Here is a 12,485-nt window from a genome sequence, read left to right as displayed (position 1 = left end):
CCAGTGAACAGAGAAACAACTACACGTCTGGAAGTCGAGAATTAAAGCAGGTCAAAACAAAAGATAAGCCTGCAATAACAGGAATGGTTTGGGCTTAGTTATGATTTTATCACCCTTGGTTGTTCAGCCTGTTTTCAGAGAGTCCAGCACTGCCAAGGACTGCATTGACAGGAGAACACACAGGTAAAACAACCCGGGAACAAGGGAAAAACTTCACACACAGTTCCTACACACTCAGATTTAGAATCAAAGGGCTTTTCCCTTTTTTCCCAAATCCTTGGGTTGACCTTGCTTGGAATGACTGGAAGGAATCCCTTTGTCAGGTCAGAGGGATGCGTGACACAGCACCCACTGTGGGTATCACAGAATTACTGCCACTGCTGCCTTTGACACTTCAGTCTCTTCTCGACCTCACAGCGAAGAAATCACAGTGAAGACAGAAAAACTGAAACCCAGGTCAGGCATTTCAAACAAGCCCCCCCCCCCCCCCCCCCCCCCCCCCGGTTTCTAATTCCCAAGGGAGGAAACCCCCAGAATGCAGACCTTGTGACTCCACAACCCAACAACTCTCGGGCACACAGCACAGACACTGAAGTTTACTTTAAGCCCTGGCCTTTCATGTTTTCATTGTCCTCTAAACTACAAGACCTGACTCTCTGTTTACAAATTCCCTAGAGACTGCCACTGCCAGAACCACGGCATGTTATAATACAGCTGGGAGTGTGGCTGTTCTCAAATTTATTGTACCAAAATACACCTTTTCAACTACTAATTATAATGGCACTATTCTTTTTTTTTTTTCCAGTATAATGTGAAGATTAGTCATGACAGGTGTTTTTACCCTCCTCAGGAAGTAAAGAAATCCATACCTTAATTAAAATAAGGAGATAATTACTATGCTGAGGTGATGAGGCCTCAAGCAGCTCTGTTGAGAAGCTATTTATTTCTCTTCCTTTCCATTCAGTTAAGTGCAGACACTCCCCAGATGTGCAGAGCTCTTCACGCCAGCGAGCAAAATTCAACTGGGGAGGTGCAACTGCCACAGCAACAGGGAGAAAACTCAGGAAACAGCTCTTTGTCCTTGCAGGAGGGAGGATAAATAGCTACTTTTTTCCTCTCTCTCAATCTCTGAAATCTTCTAAGCACTGATAAAAGCATTTCCTGACTGTTTTACAAACTTTCCAGGGTCAAACTTATGTCTTGTCAATGGTTAACCTCAGTTTCTCTGCTCAGGCTGGGGAATCCACTGCTTTGCCATCCAACAAACGAGGATGGATGAAGTTCCCATCACCCTGGTGCTGTTCTAGTCCATAAATCCACAGGGCTCCTGCAGAGAACTGAACGGTGCTGACCGCCACGGTCTCCTGAGTGCTGTCCTGGCAATCCCCTGTGACACATTAACAGTGCTACAGACCAGCTAGAGATTAACAGGAACTGATTTTTATTCATTTCATGCACTGTTTCAACCTCTTAAGCAGTTTAGAGACTGAGTAGAAACGTGATTCCTGTGTTTTGTCGTTTTCCAGGTTACAATTGCTAATTAGGATATTCTCAATCATCACGTGCACAAGTCAGTAGTTATGCCAAGTTTTTTACTATTAAATCATAACCAAGGAACACATTTCTTTCCACTTTCATGGATGGATTTACATTTCTATAAAAATAATCAGGCAGCTACAAAAATACACATTTTCCTTGGGGGGAAAAAAAAAAAGAATAAAAGAGAAAGTATGGTACTTCTGTCTGGTTTTACCATGTGATATAGCCATTACACAGAGGAGATGGAACCCTACAGAACTTACTCTGAAAATGTTTGGGGGTTTTTTCCACCACTTAAAATTCTAGTACTGAGGAAACGTTGGGTCAATTTTAGCGGCCCAAGCCATGAGCCCCCCTTTAATATCCTTAGCTAACACAGACCCAAACTCTTTGGCAGGCAACTCCTGCAGAATCTTCACAGCCTTCTGCGAATCATTCCCTAACTTGCAAACAACATACACGGGGACAGAGGTCTGGTCATCAGTCCTCTGCTTTTCTTCGCCGATTCTTTTTTGTAAATGCCGCAGGGACTCCTCGTCTTTCTCCTCCAGTTTCCCGAGCGGGATGTGCAGGGCGTGCTGCAGGCGGCAGATCTCCACCTCCACCTGCGGCCGCACGTCCAGCAGCACGTGCGGGACCCGCGCATCCAGCAGCTCCTTGTACTGCTGCACGGAGATCCTGTCCCCGCCGGGCAGCAGCTGCAGGCTCCTGCACTTGTCCGTGGCCGAGGAGCCGCAGAACGCCTCGTAATCCTGCAGGCAGGTGATGCTGGGGCTGTCCCCGCATACGGCGCAGTCCGCTTTCCTCGGCCGCAGCTTGATGTTGCGGAACCTGCCCTCCAGGGCATCGAACATCAGCATGTGCCGGTTGAAGGAGGAGCCCATCCCCGAGGCGATCTTCAGCACCTCCAGCGCCTGCATGCAGCCGATGATGCCGGTGACGACGCCCAGCACGCCGCCGTCGGCACAGTTGGTGACGGCGTCGGCCGGGGGCGGCTCGGGGAACAGGCAGCGGTAGCAGGGCCCGCCGCCGTAATTGTACACCACCAGCTGGCCCTCGAGGCGCAGGGCGCTGCCGGACACCAGCGGCTTGCCGGCCAGCACGCAGGCATCGCTCACCAGGTAGCGGGTGGGGACGTTGTCGGAGCAGTCGGCCACGATGTCGTACTGGCGGACGAGGCGCAGCGCGGAGCGCGGCCGCAGCAGCGCCCGGTACGGCACGTACTGCACGGCCGAGTTGAGCCGCCGCAGCGCCGCCGCCGCCGAGCGCGCCTTGGGCCGCCCGCGCCGCGCCTCGCCGTGCAGCACCTGCCGCTGCAGGTTGCTCGTCTCCACCACGTCGTGATCCAGCAGCCCCAGGCGGCCCACGCCGGCCGCCGCCAGGTACTGAGCCAGCGGGCAGCCCAGCCCGCCGCAGCCCACCACCAGCACGGAGCTCCGCGCCAGGCGCAGCTGGCCCCGCACGCCCAGCTCGGGCAGCACCAGCTGCCGGCTGTAGCGCAGGATCTCGGCCGCGCTCAGCGCCGACCGCGCCGGCAGCGGCGGCAGCTCCGCGGGGAAGCCCAGGGTTCCCTCCTCCTCCTCCTCGTCGTCATCCTCATCCTCCTCGTCGGCATCCCCCGAGTCCCCCCGCGCCAGCTCGGCCGCCAGGCGCTCCCGCAGCCCGCGGGCTCCGTCCTCGTCCTCGGCATCCCCCGCGTCCCCCCGCGCCGGCTCGGCCGCCGAGGGCTGCCGCACGCCGCAGGCTCCCTCCTCCTCCTCCTGCTCCGGCTCTCCGTCCTCCTCCTCCTCCTGCTCGGCCGTGTCCCCCCGCGCCAGCTCCGCCGCCAGCCGCTCCCGCAGCCCGCGCAGCTCCCGCTCCCGCCGGCGGATCTCGGCCCTCAGCCGCGCGGCCGCCGCGCCCGCCATGGCCGCGGCCGCCGCCGGTTCCCTCCCGGTTCCGCCGGCCCCGCCGCTTCCGGCCCCGGCCCGCGTCACTGCCGCCATGGCGGCGCGGGGCCCGCAGCGGGTGTCCGTGCTGCTGCCCACATACAACGAGCGCGACAACCTGCCCCTCGTCGTGTGGCTGCTGGCGCGCACCTTCGGCGACAGGTACCGGGGGACACGGGCAGGGCCGCGGGGACAGGGACAGCACCGCGGGGACACGGCCCGTACCGGGGGACAGGGACAGCACCACGGGGACACGGCCGGTACCGCGGGGACAGGGACAGGGACAGCTCCACGGGGACACGGCCGGTACCGCAGGGACAGGGACAGGGACAGCTCCACGGGGACACGGCCCGTACCGCAGGGACAGGGACAGGGACAGCTCCACGGGGACACGGCCGGCACGGCGGGGACAGCGCGGGGTGCGCCCGGAGCCGCTGCCCGCACAGGCTGGGAAAGGCGGCGATGCCATCCGTGCGCCATCCCTAAGCCGCAGTGAGTCACAGAAATTATTTGAGTTGGAAAATCCCTCCCAGCCCATCCAGTCCAGTCTGTGCCCATGCCCGCCTTGTCCCCAGCCCAGAGCACCGAGTGTCACCTCCAGGAATTCCCGGGACACCTCCAGGGATGGCGATCCAAACCTTCCGGGGCAGCCCCCGCCGGTTCATTGGGAAATCATTCTCGTTTCAGCGGAATCGATTTTGAAATTATCATCATAGATGATGGAAGCCCGGATGGGACACAGGAGGTTGCTCGACAACTGGAGAAAATATATGGATCAGATAAAATAGTGAGTTGTGGATGCGGTGATTATTTTTAATTTTTTTTTGTGTTGGAAAGCACTATAATGCCTTGAGAACTGGGATGGATTCCCTGGATTCTGCACTTTCTTTACATCCTTAAACAAGTTGTTTTCACCACTTGAGACAAGTGTAAGATCATGATCGTTCATAATGCTGCATTCTGACCAAATATGCAAAACCACGAATTGTTTGTTGTCAGTCCTTGGTGCATTGCTGTGTGCTCCTGAGCAATGACTGGGGAGGGAAGGATGGGCTTCGGATAAGATTTAATTTCATTTTAATTGACTGCAGGAGAAAGGAAATTGGGAAGATGAAAGCTGGGCTGGGCTTACAATTTATTTTTAATCTGTCTCATTGCATTCCTCAAGAACAGGAGTTTTTATTTACTATTTTTATCTATGTAATATATTACTGCATAATATACAAGATGCTCTCATTTACTCAGTGGCAGTCAGATACTTTTCCAATCTGTTACTGCATAAATGCCAAGTTTTTAAAAGTATTTCTGGATGAAGTTGCATTTATAAAAGTTGTTTCAAGAAAAATATATATAGGAAGTTTTAGAGTCTTTTTAAAAACTGTACGTCAAGTAATTTATATGTTTTTTCTATATCTCCTGTAGCTTCTGAGACCCAGAGCAAAGAAGTTGGGCCTGGGTAAGTCCTTATGAACTCTGATTAGTAAAAACAATTTAAAAATCTGCTGGAATCTTTGATCAATCCAGAGTATAAAGATCCACAAAAAAATCCACAGTAAAGCCCAAAAGCAGAAACACATTTTCATCAAGTTGTTTGTAAACAAACAAGCTATAAAAATCCCAGTGTCTTCCTTAAACATTCCCCAGAACCTCAGACCTGATGATCCCTCTTGCCCTGCACCCTGAGCACAGGGTGGGTTGTGAATTACAGGTGATGCTCTGGAGCCCAAATCCTGGTTTTTGTGGCTCCTGAGTGCATGTGGTGCTTTGTAAATTACATTTCTAGCAGCGCCCCGTCCTCAAGTGAAGTTTCCCTGTGCATTTCTGTGCCAAAAGGCTGAGGGCAGTTATCTCTGTTTCCACCAGGCACTGCCTACATCCACGGAATGAAGTTTGCCACTGGGAATTTCATTGTGATCATGGATGCTGACCTCTCCCACCATGTAAGGCTGCATTTTATGGACTGTGGCTACAGCCTGTTAATAATTCAGTTGGCAGTGCTTGCTGTTATTTTACCCCCACCCTTTTTTTCTGACCTGTCTTCCTTTTCCTTTCAGCCAAAATTTATTCCAGAGTTTATCAGGTAGGTACATCATGGTATGAAAGTTTATCTTTATAAATTATTTATGAGGCAGTCTATGAAGTTCTGTGCCATAGTGGGTAAAAGATAATTAATTACAAGATTCCCTGAAGCAGCTCTTTATAAGAGAACAATTAACAGGTGTTTGAATAATGCTCATAGCCACCCTAACTACTGCTTTCCTCCCCTTCTTTATTCAGAAGTTTGTAAAATACAGATTTTGTACTGAAGGAGTGACTGTTCTTACTTTGAAATTTGTGCTTTGAAACGTTTCTCCGGTTTTTCTGATAAAACCTATTCTTTCTAGAAAGCAGAAAGAAGGCAATTTTGATATTGTATCTGGAACAAGATATAAAGGAAATGGAGGAGTGTACGGCTGGGATTTGAAAAGAAAGTTAATCAGGTTAGTGCTGTTCAGCTCTTCACACAGAAATTTGTTATTTGTTAATAGTAATTCCAGGTACTCCATCCCTGTAAGCTGAACTCTTCAGTACCTGCTGGGCACTGCAGAATCACTCTAAATAACAGAAGCACCCACCACTGGCCAACTCTTTGGTCCAAACCCATCAAGAAGGGCTGGAATGACATGGGTGGGCTTGGAAAATGGGCTGCGACAGTGGCCTCAGGTTGGGACAGACATCCAGGGACAAAGCTGGGACTGAGACCTGGCAGCACTGAGGGACTCTCTCAGTGTCACAGCTGGAATGCTCCTGTCCCTCCCAGAAAATGGGCACAAGTTAATATTGATTCATTTATCCTGCAAAGAATCTGGAGCACAAGCTGTGTTACAGTCTGATCTGGAGGTGGTGTCACAGGGATGGGTCAGGATTGTTCCTGGGTTTTAGTGGCTGGAGTAAGTGCCCGTCCTTTTGTACTGAACAACTCTGACACTGATGTTTTCTTTCACAGTCGTGGAGCCAATTTTCTGACTCAGGTCTTGCTGAGGCCAGGGGCATCAGATCTAACAGGGAGTTTCAGGTAGGAGTCTGGTTTGCAATTCCTAAAATATATTGGGAAATAAACTGCTGGACAAGGAACTGGAGTAAGGACAGACCTTCTTTAACTGTGGACTGTGAAATCTGTTTGGAAAGGGTGGAAGAAACAGCGGATTAGATTGCAAGAACTGCTGCTCCCATGACCTCATTAGAGAGTTTTATAAATAGTAATGAGCTGAGTGATTGCAGTTCAGATTCCTACACACTGTCTGGATTTCTGAATTCCAGAAATGGGGCTTCAGGTTTCATTTCCTTTGGAATTGTTTGCAGGTTGTACAGGAAAGAAGTCCTACAGAAGCTGATGGAGAAGTGTGTGTCCAAAGGATACGTCTTCCAGATGGAGATGATTGTCCGGGCCAGGCAGATGGGATTCACCATTGGAGAGGTATGGGGCAGCCTGGGAGAAGTGTCCTTCCCTTCCAAGGGACACACACATTGCTGACTCCTGGGTTCTCCCAAGAAGCAGCCAAGATTTTTAGATTACTACAAAGAAACTGCATGTGTCGAGTTCTGTTTTTCCAGCTTTGCCAGGTGAATGCCAGACCTCAAGCTGCAGTTATTTACTCCCCTGGCTTCTCAGATCCTTCCCCTCTTCCTGTTGCCATTCCTTCAGCAGCACACAATTTTACACGGTTCTTCAAAGGAGGGAAAGAATCAAAATATGCCACAAAGCTGCTCAGAGCCTTTTCTTCCCTGCTTCCTGTTGTACGGACATCTCTGCTCCAGTCTTTACAAATCATTTCATTTTCTCCAGCAGCCAGTTTCTATTTCAGATTCGTTCACTGTCAATTATTGCCTTGTTATTTGCCAAGTTTTCAGCTCTCACCACTTTCTGCTTCTAAACTCTTTGAAAGTGCAGTCAATGAAAAAACTCCATGCAATTGTTAGATTCTCTATCTCCAGCAGTCTGCTGCCTTTTTTTATTTCATTGAATTGCTCTTGCTGGTCTCTTTAAAGATGATTCACTGGGAATCTCTCTGCAGGAGAATCTCAGAGCCAGTTCTTCATCCTCATTTCCAGGACTGTGAATTGTCAGAGAATTCTGGTGCTTGTGCTTCTCTCTCTAAACTTCACGTGTGGCATTTCTCCATCGACACAGGGTAGAGCACAACAAAGCAGCTCTGCTCTTCAAACCTTTTTTGCTTGTGGAGCAGCATCCTAGGGAAAAAGTATTTCTTCAGCAAAGTTGAGGATTGAGACTGAGCTCTGCCAGTTTCAAAGGAATAAATGGCTGGTGGGAGCTGACACAGGCTGTACCTGGAGGGTTGCATGCACATCTCTCCTGTTCTGCTGTGCTCCACCAGGTGTGCAGTGTCCCCCAGCACACGGAGTGGAGCCTTGGAAAATGCTGCCTGGGAGAGAAATGATAGAACCTCCTGTGCAAGGAAGGCAGGAAGTCCAGAAACAGCTCAGTGCTTAATTCTTGTGCTCAAGGGTAACACTGCAGCCCCCTCATGAGATGAGATATTAATTATTCTTCATCCTGGTCAGGAAATGCCGCCTGTGCAATCCTGCCCTGGCTGCATACTCTGTGATTTCTGTCCATTGAACCAGCTGTGTGGAGTTGCCAGGATTGTCACTGGGATCATCAAGGTGACAGTGCTAAGAGAGCAGAGTCACTGCTGAGTCTCTCTGCCTGCCTTTCTGGGCATCTTCTTCCCACTTTCTTGTCCTGGGCTCTCTTCTGTCCTGGCCTGACCTGCTGGAATTGTGAGACCCTCTGGCACACGTGGGGATTTGTGTGTTCCTCTTGCCAGACGATTTCTGGTTGTCACTGCCAGCAAAGCACAAATTGTTTTGTGCTTTTTGCAATTGCAGTTCTTTCTTTCAGTTCCTGAAGTATTTCAGTTTTGCAGACAAGCATGATGGAATGGTTGAATATTCTAACACAGGGCTGGGAGAATGTCCTGTCACGTGTCCCCTGTGTGTGCTCAGAGGAGTGAGAGCAGAACGTTCCCAACACCTCACGAGGAGTGAGTTCACCTGGACAGTGTCACTTTGGAAAGGAGACCAAAATTAATGTGTTACATGCCCATAAATCCTGCCAATAATCCATAAAATGGCCAAAGACTGATAAAAACAGGTCGTGTACGAGAGGCACTGTCATGTTCCGAGGCCATCTCCCAGCCAGGGTGAGCTGTTCATGCTGGGGGCAGATTGGTGCTGCCTGAGGCACTGACTGACTCCAAGGCTCCGAGTTTGGCTGACAAGGAAATGCTGGAGGCTTTGGGAGCTGTTTGCTCTGCCTGAGTGGATCATCCAGCCATGAGTAATGTCTTTGGATCAGCTTTAAAGGCGATAAACCAAGTCCTTGCCCAGCTCTGGGGCACCACGAGAGGCTCTGGGGAGAGCTGGAGCCAGCCTGGTGCTTGCCTCCTCCCCGTGCCTCAACAAGCTCCAGCCAGGAGCCCTTCTTTTGTTCACAGAATTTCTGATGCTTTCGGTTTTGAGCCTCCAAAACAATTCTTGTTTCAACAGGTTCCCATCTCGTTTGTGGACCGTGTCTATGGAGAATCCAAACTGGGAGGCAATGAAATTGTCTCCTTCCTAAAGGGGCTCCTGACCTTGTTTGCTACGACCTGAGAGTTCATCCTAAAGTCATTTCTCTTGACAAACCTTTTCTGACATCTGTGTAGTTTTTAACATATAATAGCAAAAGCTTGATAATTTGTGTGCTGGCCACAAGACCTGCTGTGACCCAGCAATTAAACAGCCATGAACAATAAATCAAACATTCCACAGCCCAGAATGCTCCTTCCTACAGAAACGGACTGTATGTTGAACTAAAAATTAATAAAGGCTAATGCTGTTCTATTTTTGTAAAAATAATTAAGTCTTAATAAAGAACACAAAGCTAAATGATCTTTTGCATTTGGAGATGAATCATGAAGCTAAGGATAATTTTGAAATAAAGATGAGCAAGGACAAAAGCAAAAACCCTGGAATGTGTCCTGTCTTTGTCCTGTGGTTTGTAGATATTAATTTAAATAGATATTAATTAGTGTCCTTTCTTTCCCTCAGCACATGTTCACATTGTTATGGAGCAGCTCCAAAGAACTGCTCATGGCTGGGGCAGTTCAAGAGGAAATCAGAGTTCAGTGCTTTGTGCCCAGACTGGAAAGAAGGAATATTATTTGGATAGGAAAGGGAACCATATGTGTGGGATAATTTTGGATTCTGTGTGTTTGTCCAGAAGGAGATGAGTCCCTTTCCTTCCCTTCCCCAGAAATTAAGCACATTTAGAGTCTGTGAAATGGGACCTCCCCAGGTTTAGGGGAACAGAAACCCCCTCCACCTCAGGGAAGATACTGCAGATTTTTTTCCTTAGGTTGAGCACCAGTTTGCAGAGTCAAGTCTGTATTTGCTCCAGATCCTGAGGAAGGAAGAACAAACAGAGCAGTGCAGGGTTTTGTTTCACGGCCTGATAGAGCCAGAACTCAGAAATTATGAAGCTCTTGCAATCAAATGTGCATTTGGGAGGAGGGTGAGATCATTCTGATAATGGCTTTATAGATCTATATTAAAAATATGTCCCTTTTTTTTTTTTTTGTGGATACCTGTGGAGTTTGTGGTCACCTGGATCAGAAAATTAATGGTGTGACAGGAGAAGCAACAAGTGTTTTACAAATGCTGCCTGTTCGGCTCATGTTTGTCTGCATTCCTTCAGCATGCTAGATGCAGCTGTCAATGTCAGAAAAAAATTTAAGTCTGTAGATAAATAATGAGTTTATACTTCAGAGCCATCACATTGATAAAAATAATTCAGTAAAACTTGCAATAAAGGTTATTTTCTAGTGGACTGCTTTAGAGCTAGTCCTCTGTTCTCTAGTGGGGTTGGGCAGGTTCTGATAGTTTCTCCTTTGCTGACTGTCCAAAGCAAATGCTCCAGATATCATTTGCTTTAAAATAATAAAAGGTGTAGCTGCAGGTTTTGAATCCACATGTAACTGCATCACAGTGACTGAACTGTACATTCTGTGACATTTGCCTGTACTTCTTCAGAAAATTACATATAATTTCATTTGCTGCAGACTAATCAGAGCAATAATACACACAGAGAGACATCTCTGGATTTAGGGGCCAGTGAAATCTGCAGTAAATAGGTTTTATCCATTTATGTCTCATTTAGAGGTTCAATAGCAAAAAGCATTATTTGAAGTTAAAAACAGTTACAAAGTTTTTAATGACCAAATAATTCGGGTTTAGATGTTTATTGAAATTTACATAATGCTGATTATTTGCTGGAATGCAAACTAAGCCTGATGAAGTTCATCTTTTCCTCATTTTTATGTAGGGATATGTACCTGAAGTCCAGTGTATGAATTATTCATCGTCTGACTGCTGTGAATTAGGGCTCAGCTTTTAGAAGGTCCATGGCTCCTTTTTTTAATTATGAAAATTACCTGGTAAAATTCCTTCATTTATTGATGAGGTCATGTTTGGAGGAAGGTGCCTTCACACATCAGTTAGGGTCACAACTCAGGAGTGGTTTGTGTGCTGCAGTGTGTGGAGGTTTGAAATGTGACAGGGCAACAGTCAGGTTTTAGGTAAATAGGTGAAATTCCTCACTGTGCTTAAAGGTGATGGATTTGTGAGGGGAAAAAAGTGCTATAAAGGAACAAACCCAAGAGCTCCATGGCGTCAGGACAGGAGCAGAGACCACAAAAGTGCCTGAAAGAAGGAAAATTATCTCAACCTGCACCCACCTGCCCCTCTGAAAGGAACTAATGCCTGGATCCCATGGACAGGGGAACATCAGGAACATCCAGGCCTTCCTGCCTTAGTGGGATACACAAACAAACATTTCACCCCACACGCCATGGAAACCATTTGGCTTTTCCCAGTAAAATAAAGTCTTGTGATTTTGCTGTTCTCAAAATGTTAGAAACAAACTATAGTGGAACAGCACTTGTATAATCTTTGGAGATCAGGTGCTTGCAACTCCATATAATGTCTTAAATATTCATGTACTAGGGATTTATACAGTGGCATTTTAATTCTCAGTTCCTTAATACCATTGCAATCCTCTCCTTGCCTTGTTGTGGCCACCACAAAACACTGACTTGACATTTACTGAGGATTTTTTCATTTCGTGTCCTTGGCTTTACAGTTCCCCATAAATCAGCTTTTCTTAATTACATCCATATTCATTTCCTACGAAGGCACAAATACTCTGCTAATGCACTTTCTCTATTATACTTTCTCAGGAATCTGTGTCTGCAAGCACTCAATCATCTGGCAGGAGCTTTAATTGCTTCCTGGCTGCCATCGGTTCAGAGCAGGGCTGGAGCTGCTTGGGCACATTTAGTGCAGGGGGGAGAAGGGAACTCACGTTTGGCACCAGAGCTTTCCCTGTTCCTAACAGATTTAGGGTGCACAAGGCCCAGCAGTTCAGTCCCTCTGAGGCAGGAGGGTGCTGAAGCTCAGAAAACCACCCTGACCCCAAAGCCTGGCGTATTTATCTTCTGGCATGTGAATCCAGAGTCAGCCCCACATCCCTAGCTGCTCCCTTTGGTGAGGATTTGTCTGCTCTGAGGTTCAGGGGAGTCAGCTTCACTTTTGCTTTGGGTTTTTTGACAAAATCTGAGAGTTTAACCCCAGCCTGCATTAAAGATGAACCTCGCTGCCAGTATAAATAAACAGATTTTCCAGTGGACTGTGTAGAAATCCAACTGCAGGGCTCCACAACCTTCTGCATATCAACAGCAAAAAATACTGATGACTAATGAATAATATTTATCTGAGGGTCTATCAGGATCCCAAGCAGAAGCCTGGATTGAAATCTTGGCAGGAATGGATTCAGGGACAGATTGCCTGCTGAGTTCAGTGCAGGGATGACTTCAGCGACAGATTTCGGTGGCTGCCATTCCAGAGGGAGGGAAATGCCAATCCCAGGAGCAGCAGGAGCAGGGGCTGTGCAGGGGCAGGACTGCTTAGCAAACTCTT

At 48.1% G+C, this 12,485-nt stretch overlaps 2 protein-coding genes across 2 annotated transcripts; one reads left to right on the top strand and one right to left on the bottom strand.

Moving 5' to 3' along the window:
- Positions 1 to 1,424: 1,424 nt before the first annotated feature.
- MOCS3 (molybdenum cofactor synthesis 3) lies at positions 1,425 to 3,446 on the bottom strand. The gene has a single exon (XM_066198825.1). The coding sequence runs from the start codon at positions 3,444 to 3,446 to the stop codon at positions 1,842 to 1,844; it is 1,605 nt and encodes a 534-aa protein (XP_066054922.1). The 3' UTR covers positions 1,425 to 1,841.
- On the top strand, positions 3,430 to 9,484 carry DPM1 (dolichyl-phosphate mannosyltransferase subunit 1, catalytic). The gene is made up of 9 exons (XM_066198826.1): positions 3,430 to 3,629; positions 4,155 to 4,254; positions 4,890 to 4,923; positions 5,331 to 5,407; positions 5,522 to 5,547; positions 5,852 to 5,947; positions 6,454 to 6,522; positions 6,810 to 6,924; positions 9,018 to 9,484. Exons 1-9 carry the CDS (start codon positions 3,445 to 3,447, stop codon positions 9,120 to 9,122), a joined length of 807 nt encoding a protein of 268 aa, XP_066054923.1. The 5' UTR covers positions 3,430 to 3,444; the 3' UTR covers positions 9,123 to 9,484.
- Positions 9,485 to 12,485: the final 3,001 nt, after the last annotated feature.

This window comes from Chamaea fasciata, unplaced genomic scaffold, assembly GCF_029207755.1.
Source record: "Chamaea fasciata isolate MVZ Bird 193981 ecotype frontalis unplaced genomic scaffold, bChaFas1.0.hap1 SCAF_17, whole genome shotgun sequence".
Lineage (NCBI taxonomy): Eukaryota > Metazoa > Chordata > Aves > Passeriformes > Sylviidae > Chamaea > Chamaea fasciata.
This window is presented reverse-complemented; position numbering and strand designations above follow the sequence as displayed.

Excerpts from the sequence above, each read along its gene's own strand:
- MOCS3 (XM_066198825.1), bottom strand. The coding sequence starts at position 3,446 with ATGGCGGGCGCGGCGGCCGCGCGGCTGAGGGCCGAGATCCGCCGGCGG.
- DPM1 (XM_066198826.1), top strand. The coding sequence starts at position 3,445 with ATGGCCGCGGCCGCCGCCGGTTCCCTCCCGGTTCCGCCGGCCCCGCCG. Across the intron at positions 5,948-6,453 it reads TTGAAAAGAAAGTTAATCAG|TCGTGGAGCCAATTTTCTGA; the intron begins GTTAGTGCTGTT and ends TTTCTTTCACAG. Across the intron at positions 6,523-6,809 it reads GATCTAACAGGGAGTTTCAG|GTTGTACAGGAAAGAAGTCC; the intron begins GTAGGAGTCTGG and ends AATTGTTTGCAG.